Genomic DNA, 21,551 nt, shown 5'->3' on the forward strand with positions numbered 1-21,551 from the left:
ACTGTCTCTCTCTCTGCCTCAATTTCTCCCACCTGTAAAATGGGAAGAGTATTTAGTTACCTACCTGGCAGGGATCTAGCAAGGAATAGTGAATACTTGTATAGCACTCTGAATACTGCTACCCGGTAACCATACACCAAGTTGTGGAATTATTTTCCTGACACAGACATGACCGACTCTTTTCGGACACCAGCTCAAAGCAGTCAGGCAAGCACCGGGTACAGTTTCTAGGTTTGCTTTTGTTCAGAGGCAGGGTCCACAGGGCAGCTTACCAGTCGGCATGGTGCTGTTAGTGAGAAGATTCTTGAGGGTGTCGGTGTGGGCCAGGCGCATTCGGCGGCGCTCAGCAGCAATGCTGTATTCCATCTTCTCTTCCTCTGTCTGAGGAGCCAGCGGCTTTAGCTTCATCTACATGCCAAGAGAAGACAGAGTGCTGGTGTTTAGCTCTTCCCCCATCTCCAGGCTGGTCCATGGGGATGCAGTTCATTGATTAAAGGGGACATCAAGGAGTGAGGATGTTCCTATTTATTTGCAGGACTTTTGTATTCTAACTGATATCTCCAGTGATAAACTCCAACGTTCATGGAACGGGGAAATCTGATTCCTTAGGGGACTGAATTCTTCTGCTCACTTTTAGGAGGTGCTGCTTCTCTACAAGACACAGATCCTCCTTGTGCCTTTCTTCCCAAACAATCCTAAAGCACTTTAATCTCCATGCACAGGAGTCCTTTGCATCCAAAGCACCTTCCATCAGGAAATCTCAAAGCACTTTATTAACGGGAATGACTATTTGCTTTACAGCAGCAGCACCTGCAGACCTCAGCTGAGATCAGGGCCTCATGGGACTAAGCCCCGTACAAACATGCAGCCAAAGATTGTAAGTTCTTTGGGGCAATGACCGTCTACGAAAAACAAGACAAAAGGTGAGTGGGGAAATAGAAACGCAGAAATGGACGTGACTAACCCTCACACACCAGGTCAGTGCTAGAGCTGGGCATGGAACCCAGGTGTCCTCACTCCCAGTCCAGTGGATGAGGTCCCTTTATCTGAGGTAGGCAAGCATTAACCTGACTTTACAGATGGGGAAACTGGCACAAAGGTGAAAGGAGGGGTAGGGACTTGCCCACAGTTAGAAAGAAACTTTTGTCAGAACCATGACTAGAATACTGATTGCCCGACTCCCAGCAGTTTGCTCTAACAGCTACCTCATGCCTATTTAAATAAAATAGGAATTGACAACCTATGCTAAGGTTTAAATTTGCTATAATCTATTAAAATATTTTAAATTAAGTACAAAATACATTTCGCCGTATATGTTTGCTACTCAGTTTTAAAGAACGTCAGCCCAGTGAACAGGCAGATAAGCACCTGGAGTCCGAGTTTGTAGAAGTCCTAAACTAGCTTTAGACAGCTGTAACCTCTTCTGTGAGTGCACAGAGAACACCTGCTTCATTTCAGCATATTCAGCTAGTTCAGTTCAATGACTAGTTCATTCAAGGAGAGAAACGAACTGGGAGTTGAAAAAGCAGGAAAGCTTGATTTCTCTCTTCCAAAATGTGAATAAAAACTAGGTGTGAAAGGATGAGATATACTAGATCTAACATCTTGAAGGATATGGTGACCAGAAACAAAATCTGTTCACTTTGCTAACAGAAGATGAAGAATTTAATCACCTAAACTTAATAAAATGGTTTTCCAATGAAAAACGTGTTCTGAGAAGCTCTCTTTTATGTATCCAGCACACTTAAGGCCATTTTATTTAATAAATAAAAATGCTGGTTTTGTGCATTTTTAATTGAATTTCTATCCAAATGCAAAATTTCAAATAAAAATTAATCTAGGTAAATAAAAAAATGCAACATTCACCTTTTTCTAACATAAAAATGTAAAAAAAAAAAAACCACTGAATAAATGTAAGTTAAGCTATCTAATTGCTTAAATCAACATATACAGATCCTCCTGGTTAGCAAAAAGAAGCACAAAATTTAGTGTAGAGAGTATATCTGGTTGAAACGCAACATGTTTTAATGGTTACCAGCCACTGAGAATCAACCTCTCTTTAGGAAAAGAAGAAGTACAAATGCAAAACATCGTTTCAAAAAAAAAAAAAAGTCAAGGTTTTCTGCTTGATGGTTAAAATCATGATTAAAATTGGCGATTTAAATCAATCCACCCTGCCTTTACGTAAAATATGCAACCAGCTTAGCGGCACCCTTCATTACTATACAGTGGTGTAAGATGTGGGGTGAAGGCTACCATATTCAACTGAGGCTACAGAGGATGTTTTAGGTGAAAGGCAATTACCCAAATTGGAGTTTGGCTAGGACTCTGGGACTAGCTTCCAGCACACTGTGGGATTTTTAATAACCATAAAGTATCCGCTTTAAAAAAATTCAGTAAATGAACAGGAATGCCATTTATTTGTTAATGTTTATAAACCTACCTACCAACTCTTTGAGAAATCTAGTCCCTTTTATGAAGGGAACCAGCGAGGCAGGCAGCTAATCAAAAACCAGTTTATACAGATGTTCAACAAAGCCAACAATACAGAGTAAGTTATTATTTCACATTGACACTGTGGCAGCACTTTGAGGCCCGTCAGATCAGGGCCCCATTCTGCTAAAACAGATACAAACACAGTCAATACAAAAATGGACCTACTGTCTTCATACAGATGCCAAATAATGGTCATAAATGCTACAAAAATAATTACATTGTGTCAGACTTAAAGTTCCAACAGACATCACTGGAGTCACAAAAAATAATCTTCACTTGGTTTTATGGGCCCTTTGAAGCACTGGATGTCTTTCCAACAGATGCTGGATCAGATCCCAAAAGCAGGTTCTTGCCAGTGCCAAGAACCGACAGGAAGAAATTACACCTGCCTGATTTCTGCAGGATCTGTTCCTACCTTGCCAGTTGCTTTGCCTTGTGCAACAAAAGTAGCATAGGCCTTACACACATTCCACTGCTTCCCGCTGCACAGATCTTCATAGCTGACCTGTATGCCAACCTGGAGGGGATCACAATAGAAAGGCATTGAACAGAATGTGATAGATACGGGAGACGTGTTCAGTTTGAATTATTTCTATTGGGGGAAAAGAGGGTTTGAACAACCTGACAAGGCACCACGTGAGAAGAAAGTCTGAGGATTCAAATCCAATGTAGAATTATTTGGGAGAGGAAGAGGTTGTGTTTGTAGGCTAGCTCTACGCACCGTCCTGGTGCTTGGTCCCAGTTTAGCAATTGATCATTTTGATTCCCTTTGAACGGGAACAGTGAAAGCAACGACTTCATTGCAAGTTACACGGTTTTCTAGTGAACAGATCACAAGGCTAGTTCCCTGGTCACCAAAATGAAAACCACACATCCCAGATCATACTGTCACTCCCCTGAACAAAGGAGACCAAAACACACACCAGAGACTAGCAGAATAGAATCACCCTCTAGGGATTACTACTAGATTATTAAAATGATCAAAGTTAAGGAAAGAGAAGAGAAGAATCCCCTAGAGCTGGGTACACAGTAGCACTGGCATGCAGGGTCACAGTAAAGCTGGAGAATAGGAAGCCCCACAAGATAGCGGATTAAAGCATACAAACCTCCATGCTAGAGTTAAAGGCTCGATTTACTTTGGCTTTGATGTTAACAACTTGCCCAACACTGGAAAAAAAAATACAATAACGGTGTCAGTGGAAGATGCCAATCGACCTTGCTAGAGACACAAAACACAAGTTGGAAATCAACAGTGCTACAACAGAAAGCAGTCAATCTGCGAAAGGTGCTATCAGGAGCAGCATTGCAGGTACCTTCTTCTATTGATAAGAAATGCAACAGCTTTTGTGCAGAGCTATCATATTGGCCTTAAATGAACTATAAGAAGTACACGCACGCACACACCCTTCCAACCTAAAGAAATCAGACCAGTCCCTGTTCAGAAAATTGCATTTCTTGACTTAGGATACTGCTAGACACCAGCTAGACTTTGCCAACTAATGTGATATAAAACTGAACATCTTCCCATCTCCTTAAACAAACCAAAAAAAAACACCCCCCCCCACACACACCACAACTAGAAATTAAAGGCAAAAAAAAAAAAAAAAAAAAAAACCAATGTTAATGCTACTGCAACACGGCACAGGTAATCCCTCAAAAGTCAGAAAATGTGAACGTTAAGTAAATCAGCCTATTAAGAGACAAAGTTAACTTGAAATCTAATCAGTTTTTAAAAGAGCTGGATTCAAAGTACTTTCAGATCCCACTTCTCCCACCAAGCATCTTTACTAGTTTTGGGGGATTTAAAATCCCATTTTCTTGTTTTTCAAAATGTTTGTCCCCCAAGTGAAAGACCCATGGAAACTGATGGACTGACTCTACAGGGAAAACAAGGAAACTGACCAAACAAGGTGCAAAAATAGGGAAGTATTTTCCTTCCTTCAGATCTATTTCAGTTTTAGCCATCTTAGGTAAGAAGCAGCATGTAATAGGCACTACTGTATAATAGTCAGGGCACTCTTGTATTGCATGATCAGTGTTGCTGCGTCAGCTGGCTCTAATAAGAAAAAACAATTTGCAAAAAGCTGACGTATTACTATGATTCCCATTTGTGATCACTGCAGCAAACTTGTGAGTATGGAAGTGGACGTAGTGTAAAGTTTCACTCAAATTTCATTCCAGCTGAGAGTGACACATGCCATACCTATGGCCACTTAGTGAGGAAAGCCATCTCTCTCTGATACAGTGCACACTGGAGGCCCAATCCTACAAGGTGCAGAACACCCTAGATTTTGGGAGCCACCCTGAGAGTTTGTAGGCACAGACATGAGCCCTTGGTCCGAGAGAAGCTACATCTCATTAGTTACGTTTTCTAGAAGCCAGAGCAGTGAACGGCCAGCTAATGCTACATTTTACATGCACAGCTCTCTCAATCACACCTCCTTGGGAATGCCGGCTCTTCTCAATTCCAGTGGAGGATGGCTTGGTGTTGGCATAAAGGTGATCTCTGATTACAGAAAAAATGCAGAGTTTAAGAGAATGGCCTCAGTGCATGTCAAAGCCAGTAGGTACCGAACACTGGTGTCAATCAGGTTAATGCTACTATCACACACCACCACTAGGTTAGGCCAGCTGCTAAATCTAGTCTACTGCTGTAACTTTCCGTATTCATACCAGACATTGTTCTTCCCATGCTGCTGCTGCCAGGGAGGCATTATTTGAATCTGTCTGATACAAAAGAAAAGGAGGGTATGGGTACCAAGGATGTTGTCCTCTCTCGGGGTATCGTACATCGTCTACAGAACTCACTTCACCACATTTTAGGAATAAGCTTTGATTTTGTTGGATTCATGGATTATTTCTGTTGCTGTCACCCTGACTGGGAACTCTGGGGATCAGAGTCCCAATGTGGTAAGAGCTATACAAACAGGGTAACAAGATTACAATTCCTGCCCCAGAGAGCTCAAACTTTACGTTTACGATAAGATGCATAAGATGAACGGACTAGACTCAGAAGACAAAGGGAGGGGATGTGGGAGGAGACTAGGAAGAAGTGGTAACACATTCCCACTTTGCATGGTAGAAAGTAGCCCCAGATGGCCCTCTGCCTACCCCAGGGTTCTCTCTTTATCCAATACTGTGCATTTTTAGAATTAGTTTTCCATTTGCTCATGTTGATTTTTGCTGTAGACTGCATTAGAATGGACAGAACTGGAGTCAGGAAGTCAAAGCCTTAGTGGGACAGACCTCTGGCCTTAGAAGTCCCCTAGCCCCATGAGACCCAATCAGCTCTCTCCCTTCACTTCTTGCACCTCATTGACTGATACAGCCCAGTGCTAGAAAAGCCAAGGGCCGGGGCCAGGGTACATGAACTAACTCACAGGTCTCTTCTTGAGATAAACCCACAGACGAGCCCTCTTACACACATGCCAGCACAGACTTAAAGAGACACTGTCCATTTGAAATCTAGTCAGTTCTTTTTAAAAGCTAAGTGAGTAGTTTCAGGAACTGCAACTACCCACTGGCAAGATCTGTGGTTTTACAAATCACATTTTCCTGGTTTTTAATGAGTTTCTCTCCCCTGTTGTGGGGTGTATGGAGGGGGAAATAAAACACACCATGCACAAAGAGACAAACTAGGGATCTGATCCAAAGCCCATTGGAATTAATGTAAAGGCTCCCTTTGGCTTCAGCCGACTTGGGATCAAGTCCTTGGTTGAGGTCCACCCTGGGAGGAAGGACAGCCTTGTGCACAAGGCCCTGAACTAGGGCTTAGAAAATCTGGGGTCAGTTCCAGGTTCTACCATAGACTCCCTTAATGGATTCCTGCAGGTGAGCCCATGGCCCACTGAAACCTCTGGAGCGGTGAACATACAAAGCTTTCCAAGGGGGCAGGTTATTGGCCCAAGGAAGTTTCAGAACTTCTCTGAAGCTCTGTGTGCTCAGCAATCCCAACACTCCTGCAGTGGCAGTGACTAAAGGCAGGAACCTTATGGCACAGACAACAGCGGGGTTCAAACCTGCTTTAAGATACCAGTGAAATCGATCTAGATGAGCTTATTGAAACAGGACCTCATGTTTCAGGTAATTCCTCCACAGATAAAGATGGCTACAGCTTTTCGGCAGAAGAGCTCTACATTGTTCAAGTTTAGTCCCTGCTGCCTGCGTTCCCTCCCTCCTCACCATGTTTTACATGATGGATCTTCTCCAAAGATACACATGGCTGGTCCACGAGTCCTGGCAAGCATGTGTACACACACTGACACAGCACATGTAATCAGGTGTCCTAGTGGCTGGCTGCAAGGTCTGTAGCAGACAGGTAATTACATACGGCTTCCAGACTCTCTCCTTGCTCTCAAGTGGGAGGGGCACATGCTTTATTACTGAAGTTCTCTCCCCATCCATGACCAAGGGGTGCGTGTGTATGCAAGTGACCACTGCTGGCTCTTTATGCAAAGCAGAGACCACCCCAAGGCAGTGACCACACATGAGGCCGGATAGCACCAATTGTAACGATCCCTCCCTCTCTGCAACAGGAGCCCATTAACCTGACAACAGCGGCTCAGGCACCGATTCCCATGAGCCTGCGGCACTAATGCCGAAAGGGCTACCCAGGTTATTAGGCCAGAATCCCCCCCTCATCCTTTGGCCTCTGACCCTCAGATTACGTTTATTATTAATCCTGTTTGTTATGGTAATGCTTAAGGGCCAACCAAGAAGGTGATTGGCGTGGTAGAAACACAGAATAGTAGGTGGTCCCCGCCCCAAAGAGATGACAGTCCAACTAGACCAGACAGACACTGGGTGAGGGACAGCGCAGAACGCACAAGCAGAGTGACCAATGTGATGAACAGCACACTAGTTCCTGTAAGTTTGGGGGGGCTGGGTTTAGTTACGAGGGGATCAGCTAAATGGAAAGAAAAGCGAAGGGAGAGGGGACACAGACGGGAAAAGGAGCAGGGAGAAGAGGGTAACAGGGCAGGTGTGGAGCAAAGACATGAAGAGATGAGGGAGGGGGAAGCAGGGGGCAGACATCCTGACCTCTACAGCGCCCCCAATCATCCCGAGACACAGAAGGGCTGCAGAAACCAACAGCACAGCACACATGGACTCAGTGAGATCGCTAGGTCCCCTTGACTCCCCCGACTAGGCAGGAGTCCCAGCGAGCTGGATTTCTCTGCCAGACAGTTCCAAGTGCCGTACAAGGTCTTGGTCTGCACCAAAATCAGCCAGGGAAGTCAAAGTAGCAGAGAGCCATTGTTCCCTGGGGGCTGCCCTAGCCTGGAAGCCCAAAAACACGGGCTGAGATGTTTTTACCTCTTTTGTTCTAAGCCGAGATTGGACTCCTGAGTGACCCCAGTCGTGCATACCCCTGGGAAGAGTGTTCAGGAAAATAACTCCTCGGCTAACCGCATTCTCCAGATTGTTCAGCACGCCACCGTGCAGGACCACGCAGCCCTGGCCCATCTTCACTAGGAGATCTGAACACGACTGAACGCGATTCTCCACAGCGCGTTCGGGGACAGGACAGCGTCGAAGAGGACAAGTCAGGGTCAGCATTGTGTCCGCTAGTCAGGGGTCAATAGCATGAAGCTCAATGTGACTAGTCCCCTGACTCAATTGTTAAAAACAGGAGTTTAGGCTTCATTAAAAGGTTTCTTGTGAAGAGGATGAGACCTTAGAGCAACGTCAAGCTTACAGCCCAGGACAAGCTGGTAATGGCAGGGCGGGAGAGAGGGATAGCTCAGTGGTTTGAGCATTGGCCTGCTAAACCCAGGGTTGCGAGTTCAATCCTTGAGGGGGCCATTTAGGGAACTGTGGTAAAAATCTGTCTGGGGATTGGTCCTGCTTTGAGCAGGGGGTTGGACTAGATGACCTCCTGAGGTCCCTTCCAACCCTATGATTCTATGACAGCGCCATGACTTTGGAAAAGGAGGATTCTGGCTCCCTATCATGGCCAATCACTGGAGTGGTACCAACTAGAGCTCTGTGTAGGACCACTTGTAATCCTGCTCCCATCCCACTCAGTTTAGCAGGACTCAACTGTCCCCCTCACATCTCCCTAACGGAGAAATAGCAAGGATTAGCCTCAATTCCTGGTTTCTATGCAGGTGAATTCCCAAGAACCTCTCAGCCCCTCTCCACCCCAAATGCCTCTGGAAAGTTTTGTGATCTCTACTTGGAAGATCTAGTTTGGACTCCAACTCTCCCATACTCAAGAATTTGCTACATCAGGCATCTAACTATCATCATACCGGGCAGCAAAGGAGATTCCCAAAACAAAACTACCAGCTTTTGGAGATTTCACTCATTTTCAGCAAATTAATTTTTCATATAGGGATCTTTTCCCTGCACCACAGTGGAGAAGCAGCAAGGGCAAGTCAGCTGGATTACCGGGTTTCCACCATGGAGTCCAAATCTATATAGGTCCAAACTTGATGGGTTTTCCCTGAACATTTGCAGAAACTCTTATTGGGAGGACTGCTAGTGAGCACTGATGTATTAGATGGCAATCTGCCTTTCTACCTAGCTGACAAGTAATGCCAAGCCTGAGCCTGGAAACAAATACAAACACAAGACACCTTTCAGGAGGGAGGGAGGGGAATCTCTCCCCGCCCCTCTCGGGTTTGGATCTTGTTCAGTCCTACTGCATGCAGAGTAGCCAACTCAACGGTTGCCCTGGAGAAAGGTGGCCAACTCCCATCAGCCACTGGGGCTGGCAGGTTTAAAACAGGTTTGAGCTTGAAGCCTGCTCCCAGTGGCTGCTGGGAGTTGAAGGTATCTAGCTAACTAGCTAAGATCTCTCCATACCCTCTATCGCAACTGGGTCCAACTGCTACCTAGACTACAAAATTAAAAGGAAATGTTAAAACAAGAGTCACAAATACCTGTGTTTAAAGCTTATTTAGCATAAGTGGTTGAATCCAGAGGATTGATTTAGTTACTTTAACTTTTTTAAGCCACATCAGAGCACTCTCTAAGACATCCTGGTAAGGTTGTACATTCCCACGGCATCCTATTTATCAGCTGTCTACATAACAAGGGCCATAAATTCCTAACACATAAAGGTGGCACATTAAATGATGGTGTCTCCATCTTTGGAGCACAGACTGAATGCAGAGGAATTGGTCTTCAAGATGAGATTGTTTAAAACAATCACCTGGCCATTTTTCACTTTATCTCGTCAAATAAAATCAAAGTCTATTAACACAATTAGCAAAAGATTAGTGGGAGATTCCAAAACCACCAATCATTCTTTTTTAAAGCTTCTCACAAATTAAACATTTCCCTGTATTAATTTGATTTTTACTTATATTGGTGACGATCTTGGATTCCCTTTGTGATTTTGCTATAGATTTTAAACTAAATGGAGGATTGGTGAGAGACGTCAAAGTAATAGCACATGAGACAGATCTCCATTCATCCACTTAAAAGTTAGCAGCATGAGCAGAGGCAGTGCCTGCTTCAAGGAACAGGGCTCTGTTTCTCATCTAGTCAATCTCACACAAAGATGGTCTAGGAAATGGACCAAAATACCCAAATGATTTCACACAGGCCACCTATCAGTAGCCAAAGTGGGAACTTTTATCACTACCAGCCTAGGACAGATTTGAACTATTGCCCAAGGAGGGAGGATCCACAGCTACTTCCAATTCCTGAGCCATCTAGAGGTCATGTCTATATTTTATATACTGACAGAGCAACAAAAGTACAGTTGAACATATGACATGTTAATGTCCTGTCTGGGGCACTGTAACACTGAAGAGGTTTTTCAAAGGATTTTTCATGCAGTACATGCAGGGCCGGCCCCAGGGTTTTTGCCGCCCCACGCGGAAAAAGCCATGATCTGCAACTCTACTGCCACCGCTTCAGTCTTCAGCGGCAATTCAGCAGCAGGTCCTTCACTCCGAGAGGGAGTGAGGGACCCGCCGCCGAAGACCCGGACGTGCCGCCCCTCACCGTTGGCCGCCCCAAGCAGCTGCTTGCTGGGCTGGTGCCTGGAGCCAGCCCTGAGTACGTGACTGGTATGCCTGTAATTAATCCTAGGCCACTACATTATTGAACTAGCTGTCCTCCTGGATCTCTTTCAAAGAAAAGAGATCTTTTGATCTTTGATCTAGCTCATTATTACGTCACTACGTTTGCGGCTAGATATTCTATTCCAGCCGCTGCAGGTTAGTGCTGAGAGAGAGAGACAAACACACACACACACACACACACACACACACACACACACGTGTCAAGGTTTGGTTTAGAAAACAATCCAAACAGGTGACTGAATGCTCATCTCAAGCTCTCAAGGCTCAACAGCTGGCTGCTTGTCTCCTGAGAACAGACTGGCATGAAATTTCTGATGCTGTGCCTTCTACTTCCTGTCAGGTTCGAGATACAGGTACCACCTATCCTCTGCCTTCCTGGGTCTGACTGGGACAAGAATCAGATGTAAAATAAATGGAATGCATTAAAAGAAAAAAAAAATTTAAAAAAGCCTCCAATAAGGTCTGGCTTCAGGTTTGGGTCAAGGTTCAGGTCAGCTCTCCTATCTGACTCAGTTTACCCATTAAGGGACTGTCCCTTAGGCCTGGTCTACACTGGGGGGGGTTCGAACTAAGGTACGCAAGTTCAGCTACGCGAATAGCATAGCTGAACTCGAAGTACCTTAGTTCGAAGTACTTACCCGTCCTCACGGCGCGGGATCGAAGTCCGCGGCTCCCCCCGTCGACTCCGCCACCGCCGTTCGCGGTGGTGGAGTTCCGGAGTCGACGGGAGCGCGTTCGGAGTTCGATATATCGCGTCTAGATGAGACGCGATATATCGAACTCTGAGAAGTCGATCGCTACCCGCCGACCCGGGCGGGTAGTATGGACGTACCCTTAGCAGTTAATGCACCATCAGGATTTTCCTAGAAGGTCTGACAGGACAGAAGATGCATGACTGGTGGATGCAGCCACTACCTGCAGGAGCAGCCATGCATTTAGAGCCGTAAGGATGGTTCATAACGGTAACTGTGTCAGTGTAACCAAGCATCTGTAATGGCCAACAGTTCTGTGCACCTAAAGTAAAGGGTTTGTCCACTTTAGCTGGGATAGTAGCTCCTAGTCATGCCATGGAAGTTAGAAGAAAGGAAGATAGTTCATTGCATAACTGACCTTTTCTAAATTGTAAAAGGGCTTGAGGACATTCAGATATCTTGTACCTACAGCTCTCAAACCTGCTGATGGACAAACGTTGGCCTGAGCCCACGGACTGTGTGTGTCCCTTTAATAATACAATACCTGCAAATCACAGGTAGCCTTTAATGCAGTATTAACATTTGCAGGGAAGTGGTATCTTGGATTGCTTGCACTCAAAGTTCAGAAACTTCGCTGGATCTGAAGTTATACACTCAGTTCTTCAGAGCCACACACAACTCTCTCACTGTAGGAGGCATCAGATCTTGTAGGCCAGTAAGATTATGAATAAGTCCACATGCAGTGCAGTACAGTATTTCATTCAACAAAGCTTATGGAGACAGCAAGGATTTTAGAATTAAAGTATTTCTTCACTTTTGGCTGCACACTAGAATGTTACATTACCACACGCCATTAGACAACTTCTGTGTTCCACCCCAGAGCTAGCTGCATTTCAGCTGTGGGTGAAGCAGAAATCCCTATATCTCCTTACCTACTCTTCCTGGAGTGTTATCGGGTTTAGTTAATGGTTGTCAAGGGAGATCCTTGAATGAAAAGGTGCTACAGAGGTATTTACAGACAGACTTGTCTCCTGTGCTATAAACACTACGTCTACACCACAAAAAAGCCATCCCTGTGGCAGTAAGGCTCAAAGCCAGGGTCAAGTGACTTGGGCTCCCGCTGGGAGGCTAAAAATATCAGTGTTAAACATTCCCGCACGGGCGGGAGCCTGGGCTCAGCAACCCTGTGAGGGGGAGGAGGAGTCTCAGAGCCCAGGCTCCAGCCCAAGCGGGAACATCTACACTGCCATTTTTAGCTCCATGGCATGAGCACAAGTCAGTTGAGCTGGTTTTAAGACTCACTGCCACGGTTGCTGAGGCGAGTTTTTGGCAGTGTAGATATACCCTAAATGAAAGGGGGTGTCTTGAACAAAACAGCAGCTGGATTATGAGGAAAAACCAGGAGGATAACCAAGCAAGAGCCTCCCAAACCACCTAAACATCAATATTAGAGAAGTAACATGAGGCTGTTCATTGTCAGACCCCAGGGGGATTCTAGCCCTTAACGTGTAGGTATATTGCAGAGCCCGTCTCAGACCCTGGGTTCAAAGCCACTGTGTCTTACATTCCCCTCCCCTTCCCTGTGGATTGGGTTGAGGGGGTGTGGTTTATTTGTCCAGAATAGAAGGGATAATTAACATGGTGTACAAACTCCAGTTCTTCAATATTTGCTGCATCCAAAGAGACTTTTTTCAAAGCCAGCAAACTGCAAGAGAGGAAAGCAAGGCATTTACCTAATCGTGTGCTCAAAATAGATATCATCCACAGAAGCCGTGACGCAGGGGCAGCCAGCATGTCTCTCGGCTAAAAAGGAGAACAAACCGCATCAGTTACCTTCAGACAATCAGTGCACCAAATAAGTGGACTTTTTCTGTTCTTGCTACTCTAGTTGCAGACTCTGAACAGACACCAGTAAACCTTGTCTCTGCAGATCCACATTGTCCAGTGTGTGTAGGACACAAGATTCCCTCTATGTTGAGGGTCTCCACAGGTTACACAGAGAAGATGCCCGTGTACCTCCCTTAATCAAAGGCTGTATGTGTTTAACATTGGCCAGCATACAGATGACCTGTCTGATCTTTCCAGTCAATAGACATACTGATCAAGTTAATGGAGCAGTTTTCTTAGCTGATTTTCCCCCTAAATCTGTCAAACGTATCGTAACAGTTAAACCAATTGTACATTCTACTAAACAGAGATAAATTAGATTACATGTTTAAAAATTATATCTGTGTGTTCTCCAGTCTCCCTCCACATTCTTGTCTGTTGCTAGGATGTGTATTTATCTTGTAAGCAACTGGTGGGTAGTTTATATTTTAAAAGACATCCTAGCTATACATTGGAAACTGTCTCGTTATCTCCTGTGGCTTGAAGATCTCCAAGAGCGTGGGTTCTAGAAATACAAATACTAACCTCTTATATAGTGCTTTTCATCAGCAGACCTTAAAAAGCTTCACAAGTGGGAGGGTATTTAGCCTCAAAACGCCCTTGTGAGATGGGGAACTGCAGCACAGACAGATTAAGTGACTTGCCTAAGGTCACACCGAAAGTGTGTGGCAGAACGGTGAATTGACCCTGGGCTCCCAAATCCTAGTCTAGTGCCCTAATCACGGCCCCATCCTCCCTCTAAAGCTTTCTTGGAAGTGCAATCCCCGAAGCAGAAAACCAGTTAAAGACAGCATCATGTATCAAGCTCTTGCCAACATTTTACTTAAAATCCCAGTGCCCATTGAGTTTTTACAATCTCATTTGATAAGGACGCATGACAGCAGGCAAAGGCCCTGGGTACCAAGTTTCACCTAGAAGCTATGCTTAGTTCCCTACCAAATTCACAGCCATGAAAAATGTGTCATGGACCGTGACATCTGGTCTCCCCCCATGAAATCTGGTCTTGTGCGTTTTTATCCTATACTATGCAGATTTCATAGGGGAGGCCAGCATTTCTCAAATTGGGGGTCCTGACCCAAAAGGAAGTGTGTGGGGGAGGGAGTGTCGCAAGGTTATATTAGCAGGGGTTGTGGTATTGCCACCCTTACTTCTGCGCTGCCTTCAGAGCTGGGTGGCCAGTGAGCAGTGGCTGTTGACTAGTGCCAAGCTCTGCAGTCAGCAGTGCAGTAGTAAGAGTGGCAATACCATACCATGCCATCCTTCCTTCTGCACTGGTGCTGGCAGCGGCTCTGCTGGGATCCTGGCCAGCAGCCGCTACTCTCCAACTGCCCAGCTCTGAAGGCAGCGTCGGCGCTAGCAGCAACACAGAAGTAAAGGTAGCAGTCCTGCAACACCCCCCAGAATGATCTTGCGACCTCCTCCCCCGCCGTACTCCTTTTTGGGTGAGGACCCCTACAACTACAACACCATGAAATTTCAGATTTAAATAACTGAAATCATGAAATTTACTATTTTTAAAATCCTATGACTATGAAATTGACCAAAATGGACTGTGAATTTGGTAGCTATGCTGTATGTAACTGACAGATAACCCTTGAAAACATGGTACTGCGAGTGCTGACACAGACTTAGCAAGCGCTGCATAAACACCATACTGTGACAGCACCAACAGCTGGACACTGCAGCCAGCTAACCTACAGGACTATTACAGTGACATCTGAGTCTCTCAGACACAAAGGGAAACAACGTCACCATTTCGGCCCTGTCAGCAATACATTTTCTAGGAGAGGGTTCTCCAAGCTTTTCCTTCTATGGACCACTTCATAGGAGCCTTCCATGGACCCACCTCCCAGACCATAAAGATTAATTCTAAAACTATGGCATCAGAGTCTTAATCCTAGAGCAGAGTTTCGTTACAGTAGATTACACAACTGTCTTATCTTTGTGAGAGCTCTCAGATCCACCCATCCACCTCTTAAGAAGCAGGATCCTCTTCCATGCTAATCCTACTGGGATCTCACTTCTTCCATTTCTGGGGAACTCCCATGAGAGCGGTTTGCCAGGAGTTCCCTCACCATCTCACTGATGTTTTGGTCTGACTTGCATCCCCAGGTCTCCTTCATATCTGATCCCCCTATTCATTTAAGGACTAGATCAGTCATCCCCTTTTATCTGCTTCCCCCCCACATTTAAGTTTTCCTGTTTGTTTTCCCCCTTCGCGGTCATGTTAAGATACAGAACTCTTGAACAATGTCCCATAGTCTGAACACACTCATATACACCACCCTGTTCTACTGGGACAGAATTGCTGTATCTGACAAGATTATTGGTTCATCTAGTTTAGCATCCTCCTTTTGGCCCCAGTTCAGCAAAACATTTCCACAGATGAGAGTAATCCCATCCCTCTCCAGCAAAGCACTAGCATGTGCTAAACTTTAAGAGCAAGTCCCCTGGTTTCAATGGAACACACTTAACTGTTTGCTGAATTGGTGTCATATGACTGGGATGCAGGCAGTCATGCCTCGTGGTTAGAACAGAAGTCTGCCCCGAGGTTGGCATTCATGCTCTTGAGTCACTACAGGGTGCTTGACAAGCACACTCCTGTATTAGCCAGGAAATGGACTGAACCTTTCTAATAGCAGGAACAAATCTGCTCGCTAGTTTTTAACCAATGCTGTTCCTGCATATTCTCACGTTTGCTCTGTTAATATCTGATCAGACGAAAGTCCTGTAGCAAAGGCTGTAATATTAGCTCTCTATTGTATTTTAGGCTGTCCATTCTCAGAGGTATCCTGTCCACAACAACTTCCATCCCTATAGATTGAGCTCTCATGACCTCATCAGATGGGCAGAGAGGAAAGGGAGCTGGGGGGGAAGATCCCACAGAATGGGGGACTCCATGACTCATTTGAAGACAAGCCAGGGAGATGGTACCATGGTGGTGTCCCATAGCACTGAACAGATCAGTATTGAGGTACCTGGGAATAGAAATCTGACCAGTTATTAAAAGGTTACATCCTTTATTCAGGGCCATAGCTGTTCTCTAGTCTCTGTAGAAGCCCTGAGCTAGCCTAGCGGATGTTAGTGTTGCCAAATGTCCAGTTTTTGATCAGAGAGTCCAATTGAAAGGGGACCTGTACAGCGTCTGACCACATGTACTGACTGGACACCAAAAGCCCAGCTACCACAGGTGGGGGTGGGGGAGGTGCCAAGTCACCAACCCACGCCAGCCCCTGCTCAACTGGGGCCACCTCCTACCTGCATCTGGGGGGCAGGCAGGCTCCTGTCCTAGCCCTGGGCAGAGGGAGCCCAGCTGGGGAAGGGGAGGGGAGAGGAGAGAGCAGCAAGTGATGGGGACATGGCCTCGGGGGAAGAGGCAGAGCAGGGGCGGGGGAGAGGTTCCGGCTCTCCTGCTGCAATGTCCGGTTTTCAGAAAGTTGGCAGCCCTCGGGCACTGCTTCTGTGCAGCTGGTGAGTGGCCAAACTCCGCAGTGCAGCTCCGCTTACCAGAGAGGCAGGCTGTGGTGTCAATCCACTTCAGCAGCTGCCCGATGCTCAGCTCGCCGCGGTGGTTTGTGTGGCATGGCAGCACCAGCTGGCTCATCTGCACCTCGGTCGGATTGCGGTACTGCTCCCCTCTCTCCATGCCCAGTGCTGGGTCGGCCAAGGCCCCGGCGGGAAGGGCGGACGCTGAGCCCTATTGGGGAGAACACACGTGGAACTCAGCCCCTGCGGCAGCGAGCAGGGGCCCGGCCGCAGCCTGCCCCACACCACCACCCTGCACAGGTTTGCGGAGGGGCAGGAAGGGCTCGGGCCATCTCAGGCGAAGTGCTTTGGAGAGAGGGACTCTCTCCCGCATCCCATTGCTAGAAGCAGCGTCTGCTTTGCCCCCTTAAGGCACAGGGCTGAAAAGGCCCCCATGACATCAGCTTGCAAGGCTTGTGGCTAAGAAATAACCCCCTGTTCTAAGCCATTTGGGGGAGCCGCAGCAGGAACACATGCAATAGTCCAGGTTAAAGGAAAAAAAAAAACAACAACAAAAAAACCACCATTTTTTTTAAAGCAAGATTCCCTTTTCCCATTAGCCTCGGGGGAGAAGAGAACCGCACTTTGCTCAGCTAGAATGCAAAGATGGGGAGTGTCAAAGGAGCCCCGGGGTGGTAAGTCTCCAATTCCCCAGTGACACTGAAATGCCATGGAATGGAGCATCTAACTCGTAAAATCCCTCCCAAAGCATGGCTGTAACCTGAAAAACGCCTGTGTAAAAGTGGCACCTTCTTACGCATGTATCACTTACCTGACCGGCAAAAAAGCAGCTTCTCCTTTCTGGTGAGCACAGTTCTGCCTTAGGCATCATTATTTATCATCTATATAGCACCAAGAAAGGGGCCACTCAGTGCTCAGCCCCAAAGAGCTCACAGAACTGTCAGCCAAGTGCCAAATGAAGAATCTTCACTCCTGGAGATGGGGCTTAAGCCAGGCCACAAACTGGGTCTGGACCCGGACTGCCCCAAAGTTTGGGGTGTGGCGGTGACTGGCGAGGTTTCGGTTCTGGCCCACCTCTAGTTACCAGGCAGGAATTGGAAGTAGTGCTGGGCAGAAAATACTCTCCTTTTCTCCCTTGGAAAATCTCAACAATGAAAACCAAAATATTTTGATTAAAAAATGGCACCTTATGGATGCTGTAGTTCCATGGTAGGCCAGGGCCAGGACTTCCTCCCCTCACCAAGAGGGCAGGAAGTGGTGCATTGTGGAAGGTATAGTCCAGCCAGAGAGCTTATCCCATGAAAGAGAATGGGAGCGTAGGGCAGCCGGGACTACAACTCCCATGAGGCACCACAATGCCACTTTTTAAATCAAAATATTTCAGTTACCAGCCAAAATATTTCAGTTGTCAGTATAGCATGAAATATAAATTCTCCACAGAAAGCTGACACTTTTCAAAAGAAAAAATCATTTAGTCAAAGACCCAATTTTCTGTTTAAAAACAGTTTAGATGGAAAGTTTCCCACCAACCTGCCTTTAAATCAGAAAGAGCACAGCATGGTTTTCAGCTCCCAGGCTGTTTGCAGGGCTGCCCACTCCAGTACTCCCTGAACACTCTCAGATCAAATACTGACCCTACATTGCCATGCCTGTGTACAATCAGACTGATAGGAACAGCAGCAACTCACGCAGTAGTTTATGCTACTTACTGTGTACCATATTTGAGCCCTGGGCTCTTTGAAACATGATACATTCCACATCTTTAATAAATAAAATAGAAAATAGCAACACACTAATCTACTTCTCAGAACTCCGTGTTTTACTAGCCAGATTATCCCTAGATCTGGACCTTTCTACTTCCCCATTTGTCTGGCTGCCTTGGCTTTATGCAAATTGAAGGTCTCTGACTCATGAAGCCAAATTTGTTCCTGACTGTAACGCCAAGTAAGGGGACACTAACCTAATCAATAAATAAAAAGGTTTTTTTTGGGGGGGGGGGAATATTTATTTTACTTTGTGGATGCATCTACCCAGCTTCATAGCTTCTCCTTCAAAGTCAGTTTCCCATTTGAGTCTTTCACAAAGCAAGGGGGCGGAGGGGGGCGGAGGGGGGGAAGACAACCAAAAAACAATTGTGATTGTAAAGCCACACCAAAAAACCCTCCAAAAAAACAGCAGGGACAGGTTCAGAAAAACCTCATTTTATAAAACAGACTAGACAACCGTGCTGCGTCCTTTTATATCAGTGAAGTTATACCAGGATGAACTTGACCCCGATGAGTAACTGACCAGACACACCAGTCTAGATTTTGTTCCTGAACTTTCCTCTTCTTTCTGAGCTAGCAGCATCTCTCTCTATACAAAGTCCTTGTGGCAGCAGCTTCTCTTTCATACAGTCTGCAGACAACAACAACATTTAAATGGTTTTGTTTTCAAAATTGAGCCTCCTCTGTTGAAACGTCCCTGTCCTTTTGGGCTTGGCACAGCTGAGCACAGCGCAGTCGCTCAAAGCAGCTTTATCCTCCTCTCCCGCATTTCTAATAGGAGAGCTCCGTTTCCATAGCTACTGTTATACGACGTTCCAGAAACGGTTCAATTCTCAGGTTAGAGATTACAATGTGTGTCAAGTACATTTGTATTAAAGATATATCACGCCATCACCCAGTGAGCTGGATTCCAGGTCCTCCGCTAGCCACGCAGCACTGCAGGATCACTGCATTCCATGGAATTCACACGCCACAAGTGTTACATGCCAAGAGGAGCTCAGCTTTCGTTAACTCTTGTGGAGTCTTTAAAAATAAATAAATAAATAAATAAAAATCAAACCTGCTAGTCCATTTTGTGACTTCCCAACCTCCCCACACTAGCAACATGCCAGAAGACTATTTTTAGAAGTCAGCCTTAAAGTTACAAACCAGCCAATCGGCGTTCAAGACCTGCGATGGAGAGTAAGCAATATGTGTCTCTGCGGAGCCGCCTTCTTTTTACAAGTTCTTTGTGTTGCTAGACCTATAGGAAATAAACTGATAAACCCATAGGTACTAAGAATGAATTTCCTTGTCCCGCACTAACTCTCACACTGATATAGCACTGGACTGACCAGGTATATTATGGAGAATTTATGCCTTTGGTATTGGCTACAGCCAGAAGTATGACACAAGGCTAGGACCAATGGTCTGCTCCTGCTTGACAACGCCTCTGTTCCTAACACCTATGCAATCCACAATCACACGGCATTATCTGCTGTGCCAGGAGAGAGGAATACCTCCGATTAAATTACATCATGCTGCACAGGACAAGGTTGATGAGTAGCCACAGAGCCCTGGCAGTCTGCAGGATTATTTGAATGGTAAGCAGGGAAGTTGGATGCCATTGCAAACAGAAACACAAGATCATCTCAGTGGCCACAATATTTATTAAGCATTTTTATGGCCTTTAGAGACAGGCAGAATGGAAGCTCAAACCAGACTCCGAGGTTCAAAACCTTCCCAAACTTCAGTTCACATTCCCTCCTGCCCTTGAGTTCCATCTGTTATTCTGTACTCCTGGCAAGCAGCCAATGCCAGAAGCAAAAAGTTCCACCAAAAAAAATGCCATGAGAAAGGTCGTTCTTGTTTTATTTCTGGCCTTCTGAAGCAGGAAGCATTGGGAATCTCAACCAGCCGGGTCACTGGAAATTTCCAGACTCAAGAGTTAAAAAAAAAAAAAAGAGAGAAGAGAATCTAGGTCAGGATTTTCAACTCAGTTGCCTAAAGTTAGGTACAGGAATAAGTGGCCTGATTTTCAGCAATGCTGAGTATCCGCAGCTCCCCTTTGAAATCAGTGCAAGTCATGGGTGCTCAGAGCCTTTGGAAGAAGAAAAAGAAAAAAGAGTCAGGCCACTTATTCCAATGCCTCACTTTATAGTCTTGAGTTTGAAAACTCTAACCCACCTCTTTAAGTGCCTAAATATGGCACCAGCTACTGCATGTTAGGCACCCAACTCTGAAAATTCTGCATGCAAACTTTTGGGGGCTTCTGCCAACTGCTGCCTGCAAGGTTCGCTCAGCAGTTACCTTTGCTCTGCTTTGGTGACCAGAACATTTATACAAATTTAAGTTTGCTACTTGATCATTTATAATCCTCGTGTTTCAGTTTGGATGGACTCAGCCTTAGACTTGTATGGAGAAAGCTATTCTTTAGGCAAGTTATATCCCGGAATGTTTCTCGCCTGTATGAGCATTTGCAACATACAGATTTTCAAAATGACTGCCCCATTCTAAAACTCTCTCGCGTCTGGGCTTCAACCCCTCCCCCTAAAAGCCTCAGATGTTTACATATACAAATAAGATCTCCCTCTCCTCCACATCTCCCGAAAGATCATTTTGCTTTCTGGGCTCTAACAGCTCAGCATAGCTCTATTTGAGCCTAGTCTTCTGGTTGTTGGATTTTTAATACCACACAGCTACTGCAAACTGAGCTGGCCTTTCCTTGAATGCCAGAAGATTTGCCCCTTTTAGCAGGAAGCTAAGCTGTGTGTAAGCGGAGGAATGGTCCCGCTATTGTGGGGAACTTTCCTGGCTTCTGCACTACCCCAGTGAAGTGGGCTAGCGAAAGGATCTGAGTCCTCGCTCCCACTTCCTTTACCCAGAGGCCTCCCTGCCCTTGAGGACTCCCCTTCCACTCTCCTGTCTGGCAGAGTCCTCGTAACCCCAACAAGGCTGGGCCCAGGATTCCTGGGGGGGCTCGACCCCCAACCCTGCTGTGGTCACCTAGGACAGGGGCTAAGGTGTCCCCACTCCGGGGTACTCTCTTTGCACTGCGCACATCCCTGACCCACTGATCACATCATACAATTTAAAGCAAATACAAGTTATTTAATTAACACTTAATTTAAAAAAGAATAAGGAAAAATGGGAAAGGTTAAAGGAAAACACATTACGCTGCTCTGTGGCAGGGAACATCACAGTGT

At 45.9% G+C, this 21,551-nt stretch overlaps 1 protein-coding gene across 7 annotated transcripts in view; it reads right to left on the bottom strand.

Moving 5' to 3' along the window:
• The window catches only part of ACOT11 (acyl-CoA thioesterase 11), a 133,157-nt gene that overhangs the window by 28,345 nt on the left and 83,261 nt on the right, over positions 1–21,551 (bottom strand). For 6 of the 7 annotated variants that reach the window (XM_039483514.1, XM_039483511.1, XM_039483510.1 and 3 more), the window contains 5 exons: positions 16,622–16,811; positions 12,961–13,030; positions 3,603–3,663; positions 2,912–3,013; positions 273–408 (listed from right to left, as the gene is read on the bottom strand). In XM_039483514.1, the coding sequence (XP_039339448.1) occupies positions 273–408; positions 2,912–3,013; positions 3,603–3,663; positions 12,961–13,030; positions 16,622–16,811 (559 nt within the window). Of the gene's footprint in view, positions 1–272; positions 409–2,911; positions 3,014–3,602; positions 3,664–12,960; positions 13,031–16,621; positions 16,812–17,411; positions 17,487–21,551 lie in introns of those variants that run through there. The other variant, XM_039483513.1, reaches the window with a different exon arrangement.

Source organism: Mauremys reevesii, linkage group 8, assembly GCF_016161935.1.
Source record: "Mauremys reevesii isolate NIE-2019 linkage group 8, ASM1616193v1, whole genome shotgun sequence".
Classification (NCBI taxonomy): domain Eukaryota; kingdom Metazoa; phylum Chordata; order Testudines; family Geoemydidae; genus Mauremys; species Mauremys reevesii.